The sequence below is a fragment of the Megalobrama amblycephala genome, linkage group LG23, assembly GCF_018812025.1.
Source record: "Megalobrama amblycephala isolate DHTTF-2021 linkage group LG23, ASM1881202v1, whole genome shotgun sequence".
Taxonomy (NCBI): domain Eukaryota; kingdom Metazoa; phylum Chordata; class Actinopteri; order Cypriniformes; family Xenocyprididae; genus Megalobrama; species Megalobrama amblycephala.
Window position 1 is genome coordinate 6,045,756 of NC_063066.1, and position 24,295 is coordinate 6,070,050.

Below are 24,295 nucleotides of genomic sequence, written 5' to 3' on the forward strand. Positions count from 1 at the left end.
TCTGATCTTTTCAAAAAGCCGAGCAGAGAGAGAAATGTTTGGTGTCCTACATATCCCTGCAGGCGTAAAGGGCTTAGGGCCATGTCTGTGATCTGTGTTACCATTTCTTCAACTAGTCTGACAAGCTGACAGCATGCTTGCTTGCAAAGGGTCATGGGGTGTTTAACTACAATACTGTTATGCGCACATTAAATGTTCATATCAAGCATTCTCATGACATTTTTTTTTTAACTGCACTAATACTAATTTATATCTGTATCTAGCAGATTGCCACATGTATTATGACAGACATGATAATATGTTTGAAAAATGCTAATGACCATTCAGTAGTTTGAATGCATTCTCTTGAATGCACTGCAATTATTTCATGAAATAATTTAGTGAAAGGTTAAGGAGTTCAAAAGGAGTATTGCCTTTGCTCACTTGCTGAAATTAATTTTGCTGAAGGATTTTGTGTAAATCCTTTGTAATTTCCATGTCTGCACACAGAACTATGGAAGCTTGTTACTGCCACGGAATAAAAAAATAAAAAAGGTAACTGCAACTCACAATTCTGACTTTTTTTCTTGCAATTGCGAGTTTATATTTCACAATTCTGACTTCATTTCTCGCTATTCTGACTTTTTTCTCAGAATTGCAAGATATAAACTCACAATTGGGAGAAAAAAGCCCATAAAAAGGGATTTGATGATGGGAATATATATATATATATATATTTCAATGCTTTTGCATTCCCCCGAGAAACTGCGTTCACTTGCAAAGAATTTGAAGGCAAAAGCATTGACATATAAATTTCCTCTCATCTCATATTTTTTCCATCACTATGTCCCTTTAGGGGCTCCATTGAATTGTGAGAGATAAAAAGACACAATTACCTTTTTTCACTTTTATTTCATGGTGGGAACAAGCTAGAACATGGCATAACACAGCATAAAGATTGTACAAAAGTATTTTGCTTTTTAGATGATCAACATACTTAATGTATTTAAATACATTTAGACTAAAACCATCTTATAGGCCTAGACCTTTTGATAATTTGTCCATTAAAGTCACCCTGAAATCAAAATGTAAGTTTTTTAAGCTTTTAGTATATGAATATGTTAGCCTTAAGGTTATGGATAAGCTGGTGTGTTCCAAAACAATGACAAAATTCACATTTAGAAGATAGAAGCATTCAAAACTTACAGTCTCACACTTCCGCTGAAATGGATCACAGATTTTCATGACATAACAGCGCACTTCAGCTTTTCATCAGATCTTCTGTCCAATCAAATGCTCTCTAGAATCTGAAGTCCCGCCCCTTATACACTATAAACAGACACTGCGGCTGAAATCGGTCATTTGTTCACACATAGGGAACGATTCAGACAGTGTAAATATGCTTTTGAGTTAGTGTCATGTGAACCACCGCAGCGCGAGCACAGTCTCCTCCGGTCCAGAGACACGAGAGCACAGAGTGGATCATATGAGTTGGCACAGACCACAAAACGTATCAGATCCATTGAATTCTCCTTAGAATGTTGCATTTTAAAGCGATATAGAGGAGATTAGGAGGAAAAACGGTTAGAGATTAGAAAGAAACCAAAGCTTTACCGAGCTCAGCGGCTCTGGCTGAGCTGTGATATAAACGAAACGCTATTGTCTATTTTAAAAAAGGGGCGGGGCTGTTCAATATATCCCGCCCTGTCTTCCTGTTTCAGTTGAAATTATGTCAACACATTGAATAATGCTGTGCATTCCAAGGCACTTCAGTGGGCCTTTAATAATAATGCACAAATAATAGTAATAATAGTGCACAAATAATAATGATTTGGTATATGTCTATCATAAACACAAATAATTACATGCAGTTCTATGTTCACCTAACATTTTAAAACGTTTAGGCTCTCAAACGCTGAAATTAGGAAAAAAGTATTCAGCGCATTGCTATTTGAGCAGTCCTTGTTAAAAAAAAAAAAAAAACCCTCCATTCTTTTGATGAAATGCTGTCTATGAGAGGAATTTTGGCCCTGACCCTTTAATAAGGAAACAGCAGAGACTTGAGTCAGCAGCTGTTACGTTGAATGATATCTCAATTTCCTCTCAATTGCCTTGGAAAATAATGACACCATCTTGTCCTAGGATGAGTAGAGCTTCATTTCAGGGAGAGATTTATAGTGTCTTCATAAAGCATTGACAGGTCAAGAGACATTGTCCAAGTAGAGGAATGGAAAGTGGGGGGTGAGAGTGGGAATCACAAGAGGCAAGTTCAATGCTGAATGTGTTGTGCATTAAATGATTGCACAGCAGTTGGTTCAAAGTATTAAAAAAATCACAGAAATTTAAACAGATGGAGCAAACAACTATTTCTAACAAACATTTGGCTTTTCAAAAGCTTGTTTTACAATCTTTATAAATCAAGACTTTGGCTTGAAGCTTGATTTTTTTCTTTTTTTTCTTGATCATTTAATTAGTGAATTAATTTTTTATGTGTTCAAAAGAGCATCGCACAACAGCCTTGGAAATAACTAAACTTCACAAGGGCTTTCATACTAATTTTAAAAAAGGGCAGCAGGAAAAAAAGAGAACATTGGAAAAAATTGTTCTTTTCAAGACAGCTAATGCATTAATCTGTGTATAGTCTGAGATGGCAGCAGACTGTTATTTCAACTGGGTACAAAGCTCAATAGCCTTTATAATTAGTTTCATATCACATTTACATGAATATCTAAACAAAACACCATCTGTCTTACAGTTCATCTATATACATAATGTCTACACAAGCAATTTAGGAGTCACTATAATGCATATACAATGTAAATATATGGGTTTTTTTAGTTAAAAATGCCACATACTAACACTCACGTCCTTATTTCTGCACTAGAATGTTGTTTGTCTTTGGAAATGCAGCTATTAGCATAATTATTGATAATTCAGGATTTGTTGTCATTTGAAATCAATACATTAAAGCCAGGCAATAAATTATCCCAACACTGCTGAGTGTTCCACATTCAATCAAATTATAATTTCACTTTTCAACATGTCTATTAGCCTCAGCATAATTGGTAGATGTTCATAATTTGCATTTGCTGAGAAAAGGGTATTAGAAAAAAAATGCACACTTAGCAAACATCTGGCTTCATTTTCCTTACTGAATATGATGGGATGGGGTGGTTACAACATAACGGATTCATGCATAGTGTATATTTTAACTAGCCAATTTAAATGTACTTCTTTAAATAATTTGAGCATAGGAAAGCCCCTCTGTCAGAGCACTCCTAATAGCATGTGACTTTCCTGGGTGCTGATCCACAGCTTTTCCTTTGAGGCTAAAACAGCATGTTTCACTGGAATTCTAACGTTTTCTGCACAGCTTTTATAACCCTTGAGGTAAGCACTATTTAACTTGCAGTTGGTTAGCAATTGTGATGAGACACTGCACACTGAAGGGGCAATATAGTCTGAAGATAAAGGGGGAAAAAAAGTGCAACAATATTTATGATAATAAGAGAGGTCTGACCTGGAGGTTCTATAGCACTTTTAAAAAACATGCTTTCATCTTCACACCTGTTCAGCTTCTGAAGGGCTGTGCGTGGTTACGTTTACAAATATCCTCAGTGACTTTATCTTTGCTCTAAAGTGCAGCTAAAACGGTTTCGCATGAAAGAGAAAAGAACAACCCTGAAAATTACAAACACGTCTGGGGGTGTTGTGTTTTTATGAATAAGACCTACAAAGGGCATTAAATAAAACAATGAATCAAAGTGAAATGTCTTTAATGCACTTCACCATGTTTTAACTACCACATAGCGAGTGTTATAGCACTGGATATTAAGACAAAATGATGCACTAGATAATTGTACTTCCACCGTTTCCGCAAGAAGTATGTTTATGTTCCATACAATCTAATTAAAGGGCTTGAAGATCTGTGACCTGTTTTGCTACTCATAATGTTTTTGTTGTTGTCTCATAAATAATGCATTCACAGAAGTTGTTCACAGAATGTGGATTATTAAAAACCAATTTTGTGGCAATTAACCTTGATCTTAAAATGCAATGCATCATCATTTGACACTGTGTTGACACTAAATAGGTGCAGGAATATTAATTACTATTAACAATAAAAACGAGTCTCTTGGCATTAAATGAAAATCCCAGACAGTAAATCTATTGATACATCCTTTCTCATTTCAGCATACAGGCCTTACCTTTAGGAAAGAAACCAGCCACACCTTTGATCTATTCAGTCTGGATTGAAAGTATGCTAGTCTTTTTGACAAGTGTAATTCATATATACTGTAGGTAGGCATGTTGAGGCAATAAGTTATTTTGACTGCTACAGCAGCAGCAATTTTATGTGTTCACAGTCACAAAGGGCCATAACTGATATATAGGCTTACTTGACTTTCCTTGTAGAGGTTTGGATGGTTTATAACAACAAATGTGGATTGGGTCATTACATCATTACAAAAGAATAGAAAAAGTCCATACACTCTTTATTATTTTAGGTGCCTAATGTAGGGGAAATAAAGAGAAGCTTGTCATTATAGCAAAAATAAACTCTGTCAGGTATTACTTTCAAGGAGATATTTTGCAGTAATGGCCATCGTAATCATTACCCCACTTGTTATTACCCCACAATTAGTTTTATTGTATGAACCAATGTGAAAGAACACTTCATTCTCAGAATTAGGGGTGTAACGGTACCAAAAATTATGGTCCGGTACATAACCTTCCTCAGTTTTGAAGTCACGGTTCGGTATGCTTTCAGTATAGAAATTATTAAAATAAAAATTATTATAAAAATTATTAATATATATTGCGTAAAATGTTGTGATGTTTTCTTTAGCAAGCATACAACCATTTACATCTGAGATGGAAAAGATTTTACAGCCAAAAATGGCAATTTACTAATGAAATACATGGTTTGAACGGTTCGACTGAGAGCGGCTGTCCTTGAGGCAAAGCTGCTCAGAATGAGGAGCTCTACCATGCGGTATGAATTTTGTGGGCGTGCGCGATAAATTGCATGATATCTGATCCTTTAGGCACATAAAAAACATGAATGCGCCCCCTGGTGGCCGATTTCTTTTCACAGGCCTCTAGGGCTGTGAGTCAAACATGCCCAGCGAGTATCATTCCAATCGGCCCCCGTTAAGCTTCTTTGATAGGTGATCAAATGTCATTGGCTGCCGGCGGAACCCTGCGAGGCTGATTGGGGCAAGCCTTGACATTGTAGATGGTGTGAGTACTACCAGCCCTCAAAGTTTCAAGTCTCTACAACTTACAGTTTGGTCTGCCCGATCAATTTTAGGTGCGAATGCTAATCCTTGGGAAATCTGACAATTACAATAGGGTTTTGGCGCTACAGCTACAGCTACCTCTGTGTTCGCAATATCAAGGTATATTATTAAAGGATTAGTTCACTTTCAAATGAAAATTACCCCAAGCTTTACTCACCCTCAAGCCATCCTAGGTGCATATGACTTTCTTCTTTCTGATGAACACAACAGGAGAAATATTAATAAATATCCTGACGCATCCAAGCTTGCAGTAAGCATTACCAAACGAGCATGAGCTGAAGAAAGTGTCTCCATCCACATCCATCCATCATAAACATATTCCACTCCGAAGGGTTAATAAAAGTCTTCTGAAGCAAAGCGATGTGAAAAAAAAAAAAAAACATATTCCACAATATCCATATTTAACAAGTTATGAAGTAAAATATCTAGCTTCCGCCAGACTGCCTTCCATATTCAAATTACGAAAAAAACGGAATGCGTCGGTTCCTTAAGTTAGGGAAGGCGGTCTGGAGGGAAGCTAGATATTTTACTTCATATATTGTTAAATATGGATATCGTGGAATATGTTTATGATGGATGGATGTGGCTGGAGACACTTTCTTCAACTCGTTTGGTAACACTTACTGCCATTATAAAGCTCAGATGCGTCAGGATATTTATAAATATTTCTCTGATTGTGTTCATCAGAAAGAAGAAAGTCATATACACCTAGGATGGCTTGAGGGTGAGTAAAGCTTGGGGTAATTTTCAATTGAAAGTGAACTAAAATGGTATTGACTCCCATCATAGGGTTTGATATTACGTCGGTCACACAGTCTATATTATAACATGGGAAATCCCTTACAATTGTATTATTTAAAGGGTTAGTTCAATCAAAAATGAAATTTCTGTCATTAATTATTTACCCTCATGTCGTTCCAAACCCGTAAGACCTTCGTACATCTTTGGAACACAAATTAATTTAATTTCTGATGAAATCAGAGAGGTATCTGATCCTGACAGCAATATAGTGTCGGCCCAGATCCGGCCCACATCTGGTCCACATGTAATCCACATGTATCAGATGTGGACCGGATCTGGGCCACACTATGTTGCTGTCTGGGGAACTACACATAGGCATCAACATCATTGCACCTTTCAAGGCACAATAGTCCACGTGACTACAGCAGTTCAACCTTAATGTTATGAAGCGCAGAGAATACATTTTGTGCCCAAAAACCAAACAAAAATAATGACTTTATTCAACAATTTCTTCACTGTTGATGTAGTGAACACAGTGCAGAGCTTCCGTGTTCTACGACAGAACTTGCTGCCTATGTATGTGTAATTCAGATACCTCTTGGATTTCATCAACAATATCTTAATTTGTGTTCCAAAGATGAACAAAGGTCTTACGGGTTTGGAACGACATGAGAGTAATTAATGAAAGAAATTTCATTTTTGGGTGAACTAACCCTTTAAGGCAATTTTTCCTCATACTCAATATGTTTATTTATGCCCATTCTCAGACACTCAGACAGAGTTATTTCTGAATGCTGACGGCTGGATATTTATCTCTTAAACAGACATGCTCATTGATTGATTAAATTGAGCAATTGAGCTAAAAAAAAAAAATAGTTCCTTAAGCACAAATCCTGGGGCTTACATGAAAACATATCCATCTTAAAAATAAGGTTGAGCCCCCATGTACTCACTACATCAGACTTAAAGGACAATGGGTGAAAATGCTGGAGGAATGAAGCCCCAGTTAAGCTGTCTGGGTGATAAAGATGATTTCTACTCATGGCTTTGAGCGAGCACAGATAGCTGTAATCCTCTTTTAGAAGTGAGGTTCATTCATCTTTCTTAGTTTATTGTTATGAAATTGTCTGTTAGACACACATGGCATATTATTAGTATTCTACATTTTACTATGAACTGAAGAATTATAGATATGCCAGGTGCTTTAATAGATATACAAGGCAGAATATAAAGCACCATGCAAACAATGGCCTGGTATTTTTTGAACACTGTAGGCTTAAGACTTTTGAACATACTCAGTATTTTGTCTCAGCATCCGACGGTGCTGTTGATACTTGTAGTATTTTAAACATTAACAGGAATTGGATCAGATTCAGAAGCTGAATTATAATAAATTGTTTACATTGATAATGAAAAATCTTGTTCAGTGACATTTTGGACAAAGGGAAGCAAATTGCAATATGGATGAAAACCCCACAGACACACAGAACTGGTTCAGTTATTCAGTTTTAAGCAGGAAAGCACTGTTGTGCAGCTTCAACATAACGCGTGCATCTCTGAATAACAAAGCATGCTTCAGAAACCAGGAAAAAGGCACTGACACGCAAGATCCTGCCACTTAAAATCGCTTAGGGCTGCTTCAGTTTGTTTGCAACCAGCTAGCAGCTATTTCTTGAAAGGTCAACCAAATACATGCGCAGAACACAAGTGGGCAGAGATGCTGACACATATTTTATTATAAGATCCTTGAAAAATCCTTCATACCTGCCTCCTAGCAAAATTCTCTTTTGATTGACAACCACTCTGAGCTGCAGCACTAAAATTGTAAAAGGATGAATATGTTTTTGTTGAAAGTACTGATCAAACCACTTATCAGGTATGCAGAGCTAGTGCACTTTAGTAAATAGCAGTTTTTAAAGAATAACATTTTCAAAGCAGATGATCCCACTGATGATAAGCATCTGTTTTTGTGCTGCTCCACTCTGTGTTAGGCTCTTGAAATAGCCTTTGAAGAGCCTGTTGGCAGGCACTTGTCAAGAAACGCTCAGGTAACTGTAACAACTTCCCACTTGTTATTGATCTGGTTGAACGGAGTGATACAGTTGAAGTTCAATAACTGCTCAGATGCTGTACTGATATGGAGATATGATGGGTTATGTAATAATACACCACATACAAATAGATTTATAAAAGCTCTCTGAGTACAAAGTATGAAATACATCATATAGCAGTTAAACTATTGAGCTGTTTATTTTTCCTGTCCATAGTGCATAATAATATGACATTTTATTCAGCCAGAAGTAGTACTCGAAAACCAGTGAATTATCAACAACAAAAACATTTAAAAGATAAACATTTAACCCCTTGTGCATCAATTAAAAAGAGTTACACATAGGTCCATACTGGACAAAAATGTCCATGTCAAAAAACTGTCATAAAAATATGAAGCTTGGGAGCACAGATTTAAGTTTGGTTTCATTTAGTTTCAAGAAGACCCTTAGCAGAATCTTGCAGTTTAAACCAAAATAATAAAAAAAAGTTATACGTTTAAGTTTATGAAAATGATTTATGATAATTATTTTATATAAAATATATATTTTATGAAACATTTTGAAACATGTTGAACTCTAAAACTAAGCCATAAATCTAAACAAGTTATGTTCCAAATTTGAGGTTGATATCTCAAAAAATTAGCTTTCAGTAAGATTTTGTTTGGGTGCGGTACAAAAACACCCCATTAGATGGCAGCAAAACTCCACTGGTGAACACAGTGGTTGGATTTGTGATTTGCAGTTTTTCTCTCTAATATATTACGAGCACACACTCGCACACACATACACACAAATTTTTTTCATTACACAAATACAAACCACACTCTGACATCCAAACCAACACACCCACATAAGCTGCATAATTTATTCAACTGGTGCTATAATATGCATAAGCAGAAAACATGAATAAAGTGAGTATTTGCTTTATAGGCCAAACCTGAGAAAATGGCACCATCTGGTAAAAAGTAGTACAAATTTTAATTTTGAAGCCTTTCAAACAAAATGAAGGTCTATTAACAAAGATTGCAACATTTTATAGTTAAATGGCCCTGGGATTAAAAATTGCAATGGGGACATTTTTGTCCTTAAGGTCCTGAGAGGAACTATTTAGTGCAAAATAGATTTATTAAAGGAAATGGGGGCGAAATAGCAAAATTCCAATAAAAATACACACCTGTGCCAAAATGTATGCAGTTGGCATTAATACAGGCGAAATAATCAAAAAAAAAAAAAAAAAAAAGTGAAAAAGACAAAATTGTCCATAAGGTTACATAAGGGTCAAAAGCAGGCAATGATAAAACTTTTCAAAAGCAATTCAAATGTAAGATTAACACATATACAGTAATATGTATGAAGCTCAGATATTATTCAGGGGTTACAAAAATGTAGTTTTGTATGCTATACATCATGTTTCAGGTGCATTGTGGCTCTTAAAGACCCTTTATATAAAAAGCCAATTTCACAAGAGGAAAGAAAACATTTTCAGTAAATTTACAACCTTTCAGAAAGTGATACAGAAGCAATTTGGTTCTCCAATATTGGTAGACATAAAAGTCCTCTCAGCATTCCTTTGAGCAAAAGTAATGCATCTAGGTTTTACAGCCCCTCTTATGTTGGCTTATTTCTTATTCAGTACACCCAGCTCTGTGCCAAAATGTAGTTATAATGTCATGGAGATAAATTACCCATCTATTTAGCATAAAAAACAACCCAATAATAACCAGAAGGAGTTTGGGACTGGTAGCCTTTGCTGTCCACACAATGCAACATGCTATTATAAATGTTTAAATGTTGTCCAGCTGAAAATGTGTCCCTTTTAATTCATAAAAACATGTTGGCACAATGCAAAGAATGTAATGTAAATTTAGCGTCTTTAACACTTGATGTCTTGTGCATCATCAGCTTTAAAACCAATAACTAAAGCACACACAGAAGCAAAAAATCTGAATACTTGGACTGCATTAGTTACAATTATCTAAAAACATAATAAAAGGGAAGCATGCAAACATACAAGATTTTAAGCAAGCCCACTTTTTGGATGCTCTACATTAGACAGCCTGCATTTGGCTTTGCATGTGGCATTAGATCAGAGCAACCCCAGGACAGTTTTTAATGTTTAGAAGTCAGCACCCCTCTGCTTGTAAATATCACCTACTCCTGACAGCTGACCAGAGAGATAAAGATAATGTATTCCGTATGAGAGTCACCTTACTCATCAAGCCAACTCATGTCAAGCCAGCTCCATCTTTTTAAATGGTCAAACTGACTACTTATCACAGGAATTCTGCTATAATGTGAGAGTAGAGGTGTGTATCTGGAATTAATGTGATTTATATGGCAGTATGTTTAAAAACCAGCTCATATGATGGAGCATGTCTGCCTTCAAAGTCGAGGACACAAGGGTGAAATTCTGCTTTATGTGTCGCCTCTAAGGACGGAGTCACAGTTCACTAAACCATTGATCCAGTGTGCGCAGCTTTCACTGGGATTTACTCTGTAATTAAAACTTTTATGAGATCGTAACGTTTTATCAGGTGCTTAATATTCATTCCCAACTTTATGGTTTTGGAACTCTTGTTAAAGATGAATTGGACATCAGGACGTGCAGTTATTAAAAATATCACAACGGTCAAGCTTTGTTTTTGTTATGCAAATCTTAGTTGACGGCGATTGAAATAATCGATCCATGCAAAGCAATTCATAATTGTGGAGTTTTTGAAAATGCCCTTTTCTATGGCATAATAATTACAGTAAAGTAATCAAAATGCATACTGTGCGTCCCTACGGCGGCTAGACTTTTTGAACAGTGTTGTGGACTGGTTAAATGTCAGCCACGGATTTGTTCCGTGAAGGACAGCAAAATAAAGGGTTTAGATTGTTTGCTGTGAGTCAGAGGGATTATTCAGATGCAGCACAATGGCTTGTAATCTACCGGTCTGCAGGGAGAGCAGCTCAGAATTTACATTATCAAGGCTCTATAAAGAGACCAGATCCCCGCAAAGTCCTGCACATCCAAAAGAATAAATAAATAAAAACAGTAAAGTTTGTGCAAATGGTAATCTGCCCCTTTGGAAAACTCTGGCTTTCAATCCACTTATTTACGGAGTTTAGCTCTAATGGTTTCAATTTTAGCTCTGACAAGTGTGAAGGAAGATATGCATAGAATCACTAATGTCCAATTGGGGGAGAAGAAAAACGAGCATTGTTATTGCTTCAGCACACTGTACAATTCATGCATACAAAACTGCATCAAGAAACATGATGACAGTCATTGGCAGAGGGGTCAATGACCTGACGGGTCATTTTTTTGTCCAAAGGCCTTAATAATAATACAAAACAAAGATATGACATCCAAAGTATGTAAGGTAGTACAACTAGATCTCTTTTATTGAATCCAAAAGGTTTCAATTATATTTTGCACATATAAAAGTGTCAAAAGGTCATTCGGTTTAACCGTCCAAAGGTCAATGCAACCATTTATTTGAGATTAAAATATCTTAAAATGTAATAAATATATATATTTTTATCTGGCATGATTTTATAACATCATATATCAACATAGTGCAAAATGGTATTAAAATTATGTGTAGAAGTCGTTGCTTTGTTATGAGAAGAATGTCCGGAAAAATGAATTTCATTGATGTCATTCAGAGTAACCAATATAAAGGGACCGTTTTGGATCAAGTCATGTGGTCAATATCATGTGACAGGATGTGACATCATTCAGACACCTGCAAAGGACCACATGTTTGAAAAACTATTTGAGAAATTCATGTTTTCACTTGTTCATACACATGTCCCAAAACATCAGGTCATTCGGTACAACTGCTATAAAACATGGAAAATGTTGTAATATTTTAAAAACTTGTACTAAATATAAAATGTTTGATTGTCTTTTGATTTGTCTTTTCAAACTAGCTATCTAGCTAGATATCAGCATGTTAGCATTGTTTGAAAATATCGTCATTCGGTATAACCAAAAGTGTCATTCGGTAAAACTGAAATTTTGGTGACTTTTTTGGTGACAAATTTTGTCCGTCTTGTAAAAAACAACAAAAGCAGTGTTAATTGATTATAAAAACCATACAATCTCATTGTTAACACTTAATAAAACTTCAAAATGAATTATATCTCCATTATTTTTTTTTTTTACACTTTTTAAAACCTTATTCGTCAATGACCCAGGGCCTGTTTTTGTGGTTGCAAAATGCATAAATTAGTTAAAGCCATCAAATAGTGTAAAATTTTGACGGTAACAGTGATAGAGCAGATTTTACTGTAAAATCAGCTATAAAAAAAGCTATAAATGTGTTTTTTTTTTTTTTATTGTGACATAAACAGCATATGTGCACAGCAAAACATCGAGTGTTAAATTAACACTTCCCATGTCACCCGAAGTTTATTTAATCTGGTGTGGATTATATAAACACAATGTTAATTTAACACTAAGAGTGTTTATTTAACACTGGAGGTTTTCTGTGTGTTACAAAGTAATTCACCTGCTGTCATGCTGTAGTGAAACTGATGGAAAATGGCACAGAATTATTCTTGACATACTTATTAAGTTTGCTCAAGCGAACCGCTTTTCAAAATAATATTACAAATTTATATTCAAAAATCTTGGCTGTTATGTGTGTCATGGGTTCACTAACTGAAGCTCTGCTGTAAGAGACAGGAGTCAAATAATCCATTAACTCTGCATGAACAAATAATACATACCTTTGCCAAACACACATTTCAGAAATATGTCCACACAAAGAAAGAGTTCACCCAAAAATGAAAATTCTCTCATAATTAACTCACCCTCATGTCATTGAAAAATCTGTAAGATTTTTCTTATTCTGTGGAACACAAAAGAAGATATTTTGAAGAATATTTAGGAGGCCATACAGGTTTGTAATGATGTGATGGTAAGTAAATAATGACAGAAATTAAAAATTTCTTTGATCTCTTTGAATAAACAGCAATTAGAGTTGGAAGAGTGTTCTGTAAACACTGAAATGCACATGTCCGTGACTCATGCTTTACCGCAATGAAAACACATTTTCTCCAACATGACCTGTCAGTCAGTGTAACTCTGTGGAACCTCGGAGCTGACGGGTCAATTGAGGGGAAAATAAAAGATAAAGTCACAGGTGGACACAGCAGCTTGTGCAGGTGTTAGTTAAGCTTTCCCAGTCACCCGCATAGATCAAATAGTCATATCAAACTGACAGAAGCTCACATCGCTCAGTCTCAGCTCAACTCCGGTCTTCCTCTTTTCCACAGGTTGGCTTTGAACAGTTTCTCTAGGATGAGCTCCAACTGCTCAGATGAGTTTTTCCAGGCCACAAACCATGCGGAACAGACCTTTCGAAAGATGGAGACCTATCTCCAGCACAAGCAGCTGTGTGATGTACTTTTGATAGCTGGAGATCACAAGATCCCCGCACACAGGTGAGTCTGCACCGAATCAAGTCAGCTTACTTTCAAATGTCCTAGTTTCACTGCAAAAACAGATGAACAGGACAGAAGGGAACGCTGCTTAAAATGCAGTGCAATACTTCTCTAGAAATCAATTGAAAAGAGATTGAATTTACATTCATCTTTCTTAGACAAAATCAAACTATTAGCACAGCTACTTCTAACAACTAAATGATAGTATTAAAGCTTTCATTTAACTCTTAGTTAACGGAGTAGTTCAGACCCCCAGAATATATGAATTAATTCTACAGAAGACAAAAGGAGAAATATTAAAGAACTGTACTGTACTGTCATCATTCCTTAACTCATAAGACTTCCATTCTTCTCCAGAAAACAAATGAAGCCTCATTGGTTCTTGTGTAACAAACAAGTACATTGTAAACCCGAACAGTACTACTAACTTATGAAGATTAAGTACGCTGCAATTAAAGTTTGTCATTTTCTGAATGAGGAGTTTAGTTTTATTTTTGTGTAGCTCAACATTTTTGAATAAATGTTATTATTTTTAAGTTTACTGAGCGATGTAAAGTCACATCATCCATGTCACGTTGTTGACATCATTACCAACGTAACTGACTCTATCAGAAGAATCCATTCAACATTAAACTGAGTTGTAGCAGATTTCAAGTTCCCAGCATGCTTTGCGTCACAATCTGTAAGGGAGAATAAATGTTGAAATTGAGTGTTATTTTGTGTGTTTTTGCACAAGATTAATACAGGGGAAGATGTGTTTTTGTTTAATGTTCTGTTATTTTGGTATTTAAATGAGTTTCTGTGATGTTGAAGTTCTGTAGGGTTACCATCGTGGTGAAGAGTAGTGCCTGTGGTCAGGTCGACAATGGCCTGCAAAACTTCAAGGCTATTAAAGGGATAGTTCACCCAAAAATGAAAATTTGATGTTTATCTGCTTACCCCCAGCGCATCCAAGATGTAGGTGACTTTGTTTCTTCAGTAGAACACAAATGATGATTTTTAACTCCAACTGTTGCCGTCTGTCAGTAAAATAATGGGAGTGAATGGGAACTCGAACAATAAGAGTCGAAAAAACATGCACAGACAAATCCAAATTAAACCCTGCGGCTCGTGACGACACATTGATGTCCTAAGACACGAAACAATCGGTTTGTGTGAGAAACCGAACAGTATTTATGTAATTTTTTACCTCTAATACACCACTATGTCCAACTGCGTTCAGCATTCGCTTAGTGAGGTCTGATCGCACACTGACAAAAATCATCATTTGTGTTCTACTGAAGAAACAAAGTCACCTACATCTTGGATGCGCTGGGGGTAAGCAGATAAACATCAAATTTTCATTTTTGGGTGAACTATCCCTTTAATACTGCATTTTGATTAACTGTTATTTATAATTATTCTTTACTTAAAAGGTATGAGTTGATTTACTTAAAGGTAATCGGTGTCTACAAACATTTTGAGTATTCTGAACTTATCAGGTTTTATAGTGTGCTATTGAGCGTTTGTACTTTTTAATGTGTGAAATTGTTTGGTTGAATGGAAGATGAACGAAAGTCTTATGGGTTCGGAACGACATGAGGGTGAGAAAATGAATTTTACATTTTTATTTTTGGGCGAACTGTCGCTTTAAGACATGTTAATGAGAGTTCAAAAGAGAAGTAATCACGTCCAGCAACACTTTATTTTGATGGTCCACTTTAGACATTCTGCAAACTACAAGTCATTTTGCAACTACTTGTGAACTATAGCAGTCATTAGAGTATTATTAGACTGTCTGCTAATGCTTTATTTTGATGCTAACCCTTACCTAACAGTCTACTAACAATCTACTAATACTCAAATGAGAGTTAGTTGACACGTAGTTGCAAAGTTACTTATAGAAAGTCTAAAGTGGGCCGTTGAAATACAGTGTAACCTCACATTCAATTACAGAATTGTACAGACTGGTTTTGTGAACCAGATCAACCAGTAAAGATCCAACTCAAAACTACAATCTGTCATGTAATTGATATAATTCTCTCATGAATGTGTTAAGAACCTCTGGGGTAGGGGTTCAAGATTTTCAGTGAATAATGTTTTTTTGATCTGTATCTCAGATATAGCATGGCTTCAGAAAACTTGAAATATAGCACACAACGACATTTTATGGTGCTTCTGCATTCTTTTTGAAGCTTGAAAGATCAAGGCCAATACATAGTAATTTTATAAAAAATGGCAATGAGTACATTGATCAAAATTCAGTAAAAGTCATGGGTTTGCAACAACATTAAGGTAAAACGATAACACAGTTTTCATTTTGTGTGAACTGTTCCTTTAAGGACAGATATGCAAATAGTAGCATCAAGAAGTGTCAAAACTGTGCTGCATGCTCGATTTCAAACTACAGAGCGTATTGAACTTTCTTCAAGGACTCTAAAACATTGTTTATTTAAAGAAATCTCTAGGCCGCCGAGTGTTTTGATGCTATTCTGTTGGAAAATTCTCTGTAGCCAAATCTCTACTGCATGTCCCAGTTTGACACTGAGCTCAATCAACATCACCCCAAAGCTGCATGAAACAACCTGGTGAAAATAGCTGCTCACACAGCGCTGAGATAAATCTTTTTTTGTACGGGAGGAATTTTCTACGAAGACGACTCTGGAGAAGTTGTTTGAGTTCCTCGTGAAGTATGCAGTTGCATCTATAAACAATTTGCACAATTATTTGCAGACTGGTCCTGAGTGCGGTTTCAGACTACTTTGCTGCCATGTTCACAAATGATGTGAGGGAGGCGAAACAAGAGGAAATTAAAATGGAGGGTGTTGATCCTGAGGCGCTGAAAGCACTGGTTCATTTTGCATATACTGGTGAGTATCTATATATTCCGCTTGTTAAATGTACACTATAGTATTACGTACCAGAAGTGTTGCATTTACAAACGTGCCCCTCAGTTTATTGTTGATGCCAGTGGGCAAAACACTAATTTAATGTACAAACCCAAACTAACTGTTTAACATTCTACATAGCATTTTATTCCTAGAATAATTCTGAAAAGTTTCTTGCACATTTTGCTCTTTTCTCCAAATCTACAGGAGTCCTGGAGCTAAAAGAGGAGACAATTGAAAGTCTTTTAGCTGCTGCTTGCCTCCTCCAGCTCTCACAAGTTATTCAGGTCTGCTGCAACTTTCTGATGAAACAACTGCACCCATCCAACTGCCTGGGGATCCGTTCGTTCGCTGATGCTCAGGGATGCATGGATCTTTTGAACATCGCTCACAACTACACTATGGTAAGACCTGGCATACAGAATAGCTTGCCTAGGATAAATTATACATTAGCTATACATAGGTGCTAACATTTGTCCTGCCTGCTAGTTGGTGAAGGTTTACAGTAATTTTCAAGGTAGTAATTTTTGAATTACAATTAAATGATGCCTGTGATTTCATAGTGAATGGGAGTTGAATGACTATGATGTAGTAGCAGTGTTTTGTTGTAGAATCCCAATGATTATCTGTGTCTGCATTACAGTAAGCTCTTGTATGTTTACAGATTAACTAGAGTAGTGTCTACGGTACAACACTGGCGATGATCCCAGCATGCACTCTGGCATGAATAAATTATGCGGTTGCATTGTTTTATGATTTGCTGGTTTATATCTCTGTTGACTTATTTTGTAATGTTCAGAGGAATTTAAAATTAGGCTTGTTGATTGTCAGCATTATTGAGTTTTAGTATGTATATGTCATACTAAAGTCTGGGGAATATTCATAGTATTAGATATCAACACTTCAAAACCCAATAATGCTGACAATAAACAAGCATCATTTTATCAAAAAGTAAAGTTTCCTCCCACCTTAACTGTAGAAAGATATTATTATTAATTATTTCTGTAGGCTACTATAACATAGATTTCCACATACAGTTTAGGGAAATTTGGATAATACAAATAGCAAGTTAAAGGGTTAGTTCACCCAAAACTCAAAATTCTGTCATTAATTACTCACCCTCATGTCATTCCACACCTGTAAGACCTTCGTTCATCTTCAGAACAGAAATTAAGATATGTTTTATAAAATCCGATGGCTCAGTGAGGCCTGCATTGCCAGCAAGATAATTTACACTTTCAGATGTATTTAGAACAGTTCATGTGATTACAGTGGTTCAACCTTAATATTATGAAGCGACAAGAATACTTTTTGTGTGCCGAATAAACAAAACAAATAACGACTTTATTCAACAATATCTAGTGATGGGCGATGAAGTGATGAAGCTTCGAAGCTTTACTAATCATTTGTTTCGAATCAGTGGTTCGGAGCGTGTATCAAACTGCCAAAGTCACGTGATTTCAGTAAACGAGGCTTCGTTACATCATAAGTGTTTTGAAATTTCAATGGTTCACCACTGGGGGGCGTGACTTTGGCAGTCTGATACACGCTCCAAACCACTGATTCAAAACTTTGTGAAAATTTTTGTTCCGAAGATGAACAAAGGTCTTACGGGTGTGGAACGACATGAGGGTGAGTAATTAATGACAACATTTTTGGGTGAACCCTTTAAGATCAAAATCAGCAAATGTAATACAATTTAATTAAATGTAATTAAAAGTGACAAAGGTCTAAAATCCCAGCCAAAAAGACTAATCACCATAATGGTGATTTCAAAAGAAAATTAAAGATATTTACCCTATTATCCTAAAATCAACATGCACAACTGCCAAAAAAATTCTACATATTGTAATCATTATGATCACAACTTGTAATAATTACTTTATCAAGCTTATTGTTTCTGCCTAAAATGAATACAAAATTAATACTGTAAAGCTGCTTTGAAACAATATGTATTGTGAAAAGTGCTATACAAATAAATGTGAATTTAAAGCTGCTGTCCGCGATTTTTGGCCCTCTAGCGGTTAATAAACAGAACTGCACGCGTCTTGCCGGAGCATTCTAGCCGGAGCTACTTTTCTCTGTGTATGTCTATGGTGAGTCACGCAGTTACTGTGATACTCTGCGGCGGGTCCTACCAGTCGGGTCTGAAATAGTCCGAATAATAAGTCCACTTATTATAAGTGTACCATAATGATTCAGGATAAGACAAAAACACGGTTTGGAAAATTTATTCATGTTGTATATTCTCATTATATCATTTTTGTAAATTTTTAACACCAAAAAAGTTACGGACTGCAGCTTTAATTGAATATTTATTTATCATTTTGTTAAATTAACTTTTTCTGTTATTGTAGAAAATGACACTGATTTCACAGTAAAATTCAAGACATAGCATTTTAATGTAAGAAACTACTGATAAAGTACTTTGTTGGAATACAAAAGGAGAAATTTATACCAGAATATCCAAGCTTTCATACAAAGAAAGTTAAATGGTTATCAGAACCGTCAAACAAGATTTTCAAGGCTAGATTTTAAAGTAAATTACATACTGAAATATATCACTTCAGAGTACATAGAATGTAGTGAAATATGTAACAAGTACTGATTTATATAGCAACCTTTTTTTTGCCACTCCAGTTTTCATTCACTTTCATTGTATGGAAGATAGCAGCATGAACATTCTTCACAATGTCTCCTTTTGTGTTCCATCGACCAAACTAAATTCATAAAGGTTTGAAGCATCATTAGGGTGGGAAAATGAAACAGAATTTCCGTTTTGATGTGAACTTTAAAATAAAATCCTGTACCTCTTGTACCCTTTTTCTGCATGAAAAACAGGAAATACCACAAGTTTTAAAACCCAGTCACTGACATTGAGAATTTCAAGCATAAAATTACTTGATGTGACATTTTGTATCTCAGCATGCGGTCAGTTTAAAGGGGTGTGCAGATCTCTTTGATGTGTGAAAAGAAATAGAGCAAAATCAGCTTTGGTTAAATAATGCCAATACATTAAGTATTCTCAGGAGCCCAAAGATCCACAGAACACATTTGCTTGATGGGCATTTCTCTGCCCAAGTGCGGAAACAACTTAGGAAGATAGCCGTTATCTCCTGAAGGACATCTGCACAGGCTGTTTACAAAAGGGTTTCCAGAGCAGAGAGGTTAATCTAATCAGAGAACACAAGCAGAAAATTTCCTGTTCTATCACTTCGGTAATGAACACAGCTTTAACAGAGCTTCCTGGTTTGCTCGCCGTGGTGTTCAGATTATGAAGTTCTTTTTTGATAAGCTTGTTTTTCCTCGTTTCTGTCTCATCCTGACATTACATCTTTTTTTGTGTGTGTGTGTGTGTGTGAAGTTGCAGACTTACATGGGTTAATGTCTTAGTTCTAGAGATCTATAGCCTGTAGCATGCTGGAAGTCTAGGTGTTTTCTTTTGAATGTAAAAGGCAGATTTGTTTGCAGTCAAGAGGAAAAGCGTTTGCAGAATAAAGCAACTGAGACAATGCTTAGATAAATGACTGACAACACAAACACTGCCCTAGGTCATATTTCCCCTCATGAATACATTAGATTTGGCACAACCCATTAAATTCTCACATCCTCCCTTACAATTTAATTCATTTAGATCTTACGGAGCCTTGTGCCTCTCACACTAATATTGCTGCAGGACCTGTTACTTGCTGTTCAGTATAAAGCCCTCCCCTAAAATATATGCCCGTGAGAGGCCTTTAAATGAATGTTTGCCGCGAAACAGAATTAATGTATTCAATTAATTGCCAGGGTACTTGTGATGGTAATTGCGAATAATGAATCTACATCAATGTCACCAGAAGAAGTAGAGTTTAAATCTATATTGAGGAGGGGCTGAAAATCAATGCGTGGTACTCATTTAATTATGTGTGTCTAAGCTAAGCTCCGAGAGCCCATGCACGGCTTTAGCAGAGATGATGCTGTTTAGATCTGATTAATGATCAATAGGATGTTTACTACCCTTATTTGCAACAGAATCAATGGGGATTACTTCTGATGCACAAAGGAAACTCTGGAAGTGCCATAAGTAATGAACAAGCTTGTTAGAGAGATTTGCGGCATCCTCTTCACATGCTACAAGTTGAACCTTGCAAAACGGTTTTATCAGAGAGCAACCTCGGATGTCCTTGTGGACGCATTGGAGCAGATCTTTATATCGCTGAGATGAATGGCGAAGAAGAGCTATGTGAAAGGCAGATTTGTAATATTTATTAGATAATGCATCATTCAAAACAAGATGTTTTATTCTGTGTCAGTGCCATCCGCTTGTTAAGTCGTGACATATTGAATACTCTTTCAGGTCCAAACCTCTACTCCGTTTCAAATGAAAATACTATCTCAACAGTAGTTTATGAGGCAGAGCCGGATTTCATCGAGTGCAGCATGTTCCTGTACAACATCTTTGTTAATCCTGGAACAACATTCCAATCAACCAATCAGATTTGAAGGACAGTTTACAGTTTTTTTTTTTTTAGGCTTACAACCAGGTTTAGGTGCTTCTACATCAGTGTTATTCACCTATGATTTCCCTATGATTTTAGGGATAAGTTACTGACCCAGGCCAATTCACACTGCACCGTCAGACGTAGACCAATGGCAACAGTCACCAAATTACAGCACGTCACTTCTCAGATATTCTAAATCCGATTCAGCATGTTCAACTAGTGAAAACAAGCTCCGACAGACTCCAACATACCTCGACAGGGTTAACATCATCCGACAAAACCCAAAAAAGTGTATGTTGCTGTCTGTTGGTGCAGTGTGAATTGGCCTTAACTTAGCAAAATCTGGATGTGCAGTTTATGAGCGCTATTCAATCATAGCACAACTTTAAACTAGGCTTTTTAAAAAAATTAAAACAAAATAGAAAAATCATGGTAAACACTACACTCTCTGGGCTCTCTGAGTTTCGAACTCCAATATTTTAAAGATTCCTGAAAAAATGGATCACTGAGATTTCGATTTGGGGTTAAACTTTATTTTGATAGTCCACTTTAGACATTCTAATTTTGCAACCACATGTCAACTAAGCTCCCATTAGAGTACACTCTAAAAAATGCTGGGTTAAAAACAACCCAAGTTGGGTTGAAAATGGACAAACCCAGCAATTGGGTTGTTTTAACCCAGCGGTAGGGTTAAATGTTTGCCCAACCTGCTGGGTAGTTTTATTTAACTCAACTATTGTTTAAAAATTACTGTATTGCTTAATTAAAATTAACCCAAAGTATGTTGGAAATGAACATTTATTAATGTTCAATGAATAATTATTAAACAATAAACATTTATTAAATTGCTTATTAATAAATTTATATTAATAAAGTATTAAACTATTAAATTTATATTAATAAAATATTAAAGCTTATTAATAAACATTCACCTTTTGTCTATTATTGTTGCCTCTAATTGCATCTGGTTTTTAATTTCCCAACTATTTTGGGTTCATTTTAAGCTAGCCACATAGCAATTTTCAAACAATAGTTGGTTTAAATAAAACTACCCAGCAGGTTGGGCAAACATTTAACCCAATCGCTGGGTTTGTCCATTTTCAACCCAACTTGGGTTGTTTTTAACCCAACATTTTTTAGAGTGTATTAGTAGACTACTAGTTACGGTTAGGGTTAGTAGAATAAGTTGACATGTAGTTGCAGTGTTACTTATTGTCAGTAGAATGTCTTTTACTGTTTCCACCTGTTATTAAGATGCATTTTGGTTGATCGGATCACAAGTAGATGAGGGAGACACAAACCTGTTTACACCTGGTGTTTTAATCCATCTCTTTTGTCCTCTTTCAACCATTTCTGTCCTGATTTCTTCCAGGGCAGGGTCTATGGGTGGGTAAATGTATGGGTTTTCTCAGATCTTTTGATCAAATGGATGAAATAAGCTCACACAATTAACATGAATCCACACGGAGATGACGGATAAACATACAGAGAGCCTCAAGACCACGCTTAACCCTGTGAATGTGTTAGATATCATGAATGGTGAGAGAACATTGTGCTTGGTACGTTTTCATCTTCAAACCAAACTTGAGTCTCCAGCCAACAATGTTTAAATCCCGTCTGGCTAGCGTGCTTCCGTAATTTTTACGCGTTAGGTCAGTAGGAGCAGTACCTATTTGCCACTTGTTTGCCACCTGATGTCACTTGTTGGAGTTTGAGTTCCTTGCTGCTGTCGCCTTTGGCTTGCTTAGTTGGGGACACTTGACATTCGATATTCAATAGTGCTTTGATCTGCCTGCATTGACACTTCTTTAAGAGCTGCTGTGCAGCCAAAATAATGTACCAGTTATCAATGTAAAGCTGCTTTGACACAATCTACATTGTAAAAAGCACTATATAAATAAAGGTGACTTGACTTGACTTGAGTAGGAGGTCTTTCACGACTCCTCAAACGTGATTGACCAAAGCGCATCTTAAAACTATAGGTGTAAACAGGGCCTCTGTTGGGGAGCATCAAAATAAAGTGTTAGCAGATATTAAGCAGACAGTCTCCTAATACTCTAATGACTGCTAGTTGACAGTAAAATGTCTAAAGAGGACTATCGAAATCACTCTGTATGCAGATAAAGATTAGCATCATGAGTTTTTTGGTAGCACTGCATCACATCCTACATGTATATTTGCAATGTTTGTTGTTTGCGTTTGGAATCAGATTTTTGTTGTACCCAGAAGTGGTGATATGTAATGTCAGACTTAACAACTGGGTTGCTGCATTTGACACAGAAAATTTAACTGATATTTAAAATAAATAAAATATTTTGGAGTTTTATGTGCAGTTTAGGACTTTCAGTTAATGTCTCATTACATCACAGATTTATAATACAAGAAAATAAAATTGCTTAATATTTCAGGAACACTTTCTCGAGGTCATTCAGAATCAGGAGTTCCTCCTGCTACCCACAACGGAAATTGTCAAGCTTTTGGCCAGTGATGACATCAATGTTCCAGATGAAGAAACGATTTTCCAAGCACTGATGATGTGGGTTCGCTATGATGTGCAGCACCGGCAGCAGGATCTAGGAGTGTTACTGGCGTATATTCGACTCCCTCTTTTACCACCACAGGTTTGCCAATAACATGCATATGAGACTCTTGGTAGTTTCATACAATTGAATGTAATATCTAAAAAATCCTTCCTGCTGATCTAATATGTATATTCCTCTTCCGTCACTTTTTCTGTTGGACGTTAATGTTCTATTTCCTTGATTTAGCTTCTTGCTGATCTGGAAAACAATAAGATGTTTTCAGAAGACCTGGAATGTCAGAAGCTCCTGATGGAAGCCATGAAGTACCATCTTTTACCAGAGCGCCGTCCCATGCTACAGAGCCCAAGAACCAAACCACGGAAATCCACTGTTGGATCGCTCTATGCAGTTGGAGGGATGGACGCCTCTAAAGGTGGACCATTATTTAGCTCTTTCCTGACTTTTCTTATAGCAGTACCTCTCATTGCAGCAGAATTCGTTATCCATTTGATTCAGTCCCTGAGAAACAGTTTGACAGCTATTAGCAGAACAGCATGCAACTCTACAACTAACAATAAACTAAGAGTCTGTCTACTTTTAGGGTCTACAACAATAGAGAAGTACGACCTTCGCACAAACAAATGGATCCAGGTTGGCATCATGAATGGGCGAAGACTTCAGTTCGGGGTGGCAGTAATCGATAACAAACTCTATGTGGTAGGAGGAAGGGATGGGCTCAAGACCTCTAACATGGTGGAGTGCTACAATCCGATCACTAAAGTGTGGTCCACCATGCCTCCAATGTCAACCCACAGACACGGATTAGGTGTGTTCTTTGAATGCTTCAGATGTTTGTGTAATTTTGCATGTTCATACTTTAATAACTGTTATGCAGCAATGTTCACTATCTGC

General features: G+C 36.3%; 1 protein-coding gene and 1 long non-coding RNA gene across 3 annotated transcripts in view; one reads left to right on the forward strand and one right to left on the reverse strand.

Annotated features, from left to right (window-relative positions):
* klhl4 (kelch-like family member 4) overlaps positions 1-24,295 on the forward strand; it is a 48,736-nt gene that overhangs the window by 8,654 nt on the left and 15,787 nt on the right. For both annotated transcript variants that reach the window (XM_048177037.1, XM_048177036.1), the window contains 6 exons: positions 13,343-13,510; positions 16,223-16,359; positions 16,585-16,781; positions 23,270-23,482; positions 23,630-23,816; positions 23,985-24,209. In XM_048177037.1, the coding sequence (XP_048032994.1) occupies positions 13,368-13,510; positions 16,223-16,359; positions 16,585-16,781; positions 23,270-23,482; positions 23,630-23,816; positions 23,985-24,209 (1,102 nt within the window). In that variant the 5' untranslated portion in view covers positions 13,343-13,367. The remainder of the gene's footprint in view (positions 1-13,342; positions 13,511-16,222; positions 16,360-16,584; positions 16,782-23,269; positions 23,483-23,629; positions 23,817-23,984; positions 24,210-24,295) is intronic.
* The window catches only part of LOC125259408, a 121,127-nt gene that overhangs the window by 4,422 nt on the left and 92,410 nt on the right, over positions 1-24,295 (reverse strand). The gene's annotated exons all lie outside the window — the stretch shown is intronic.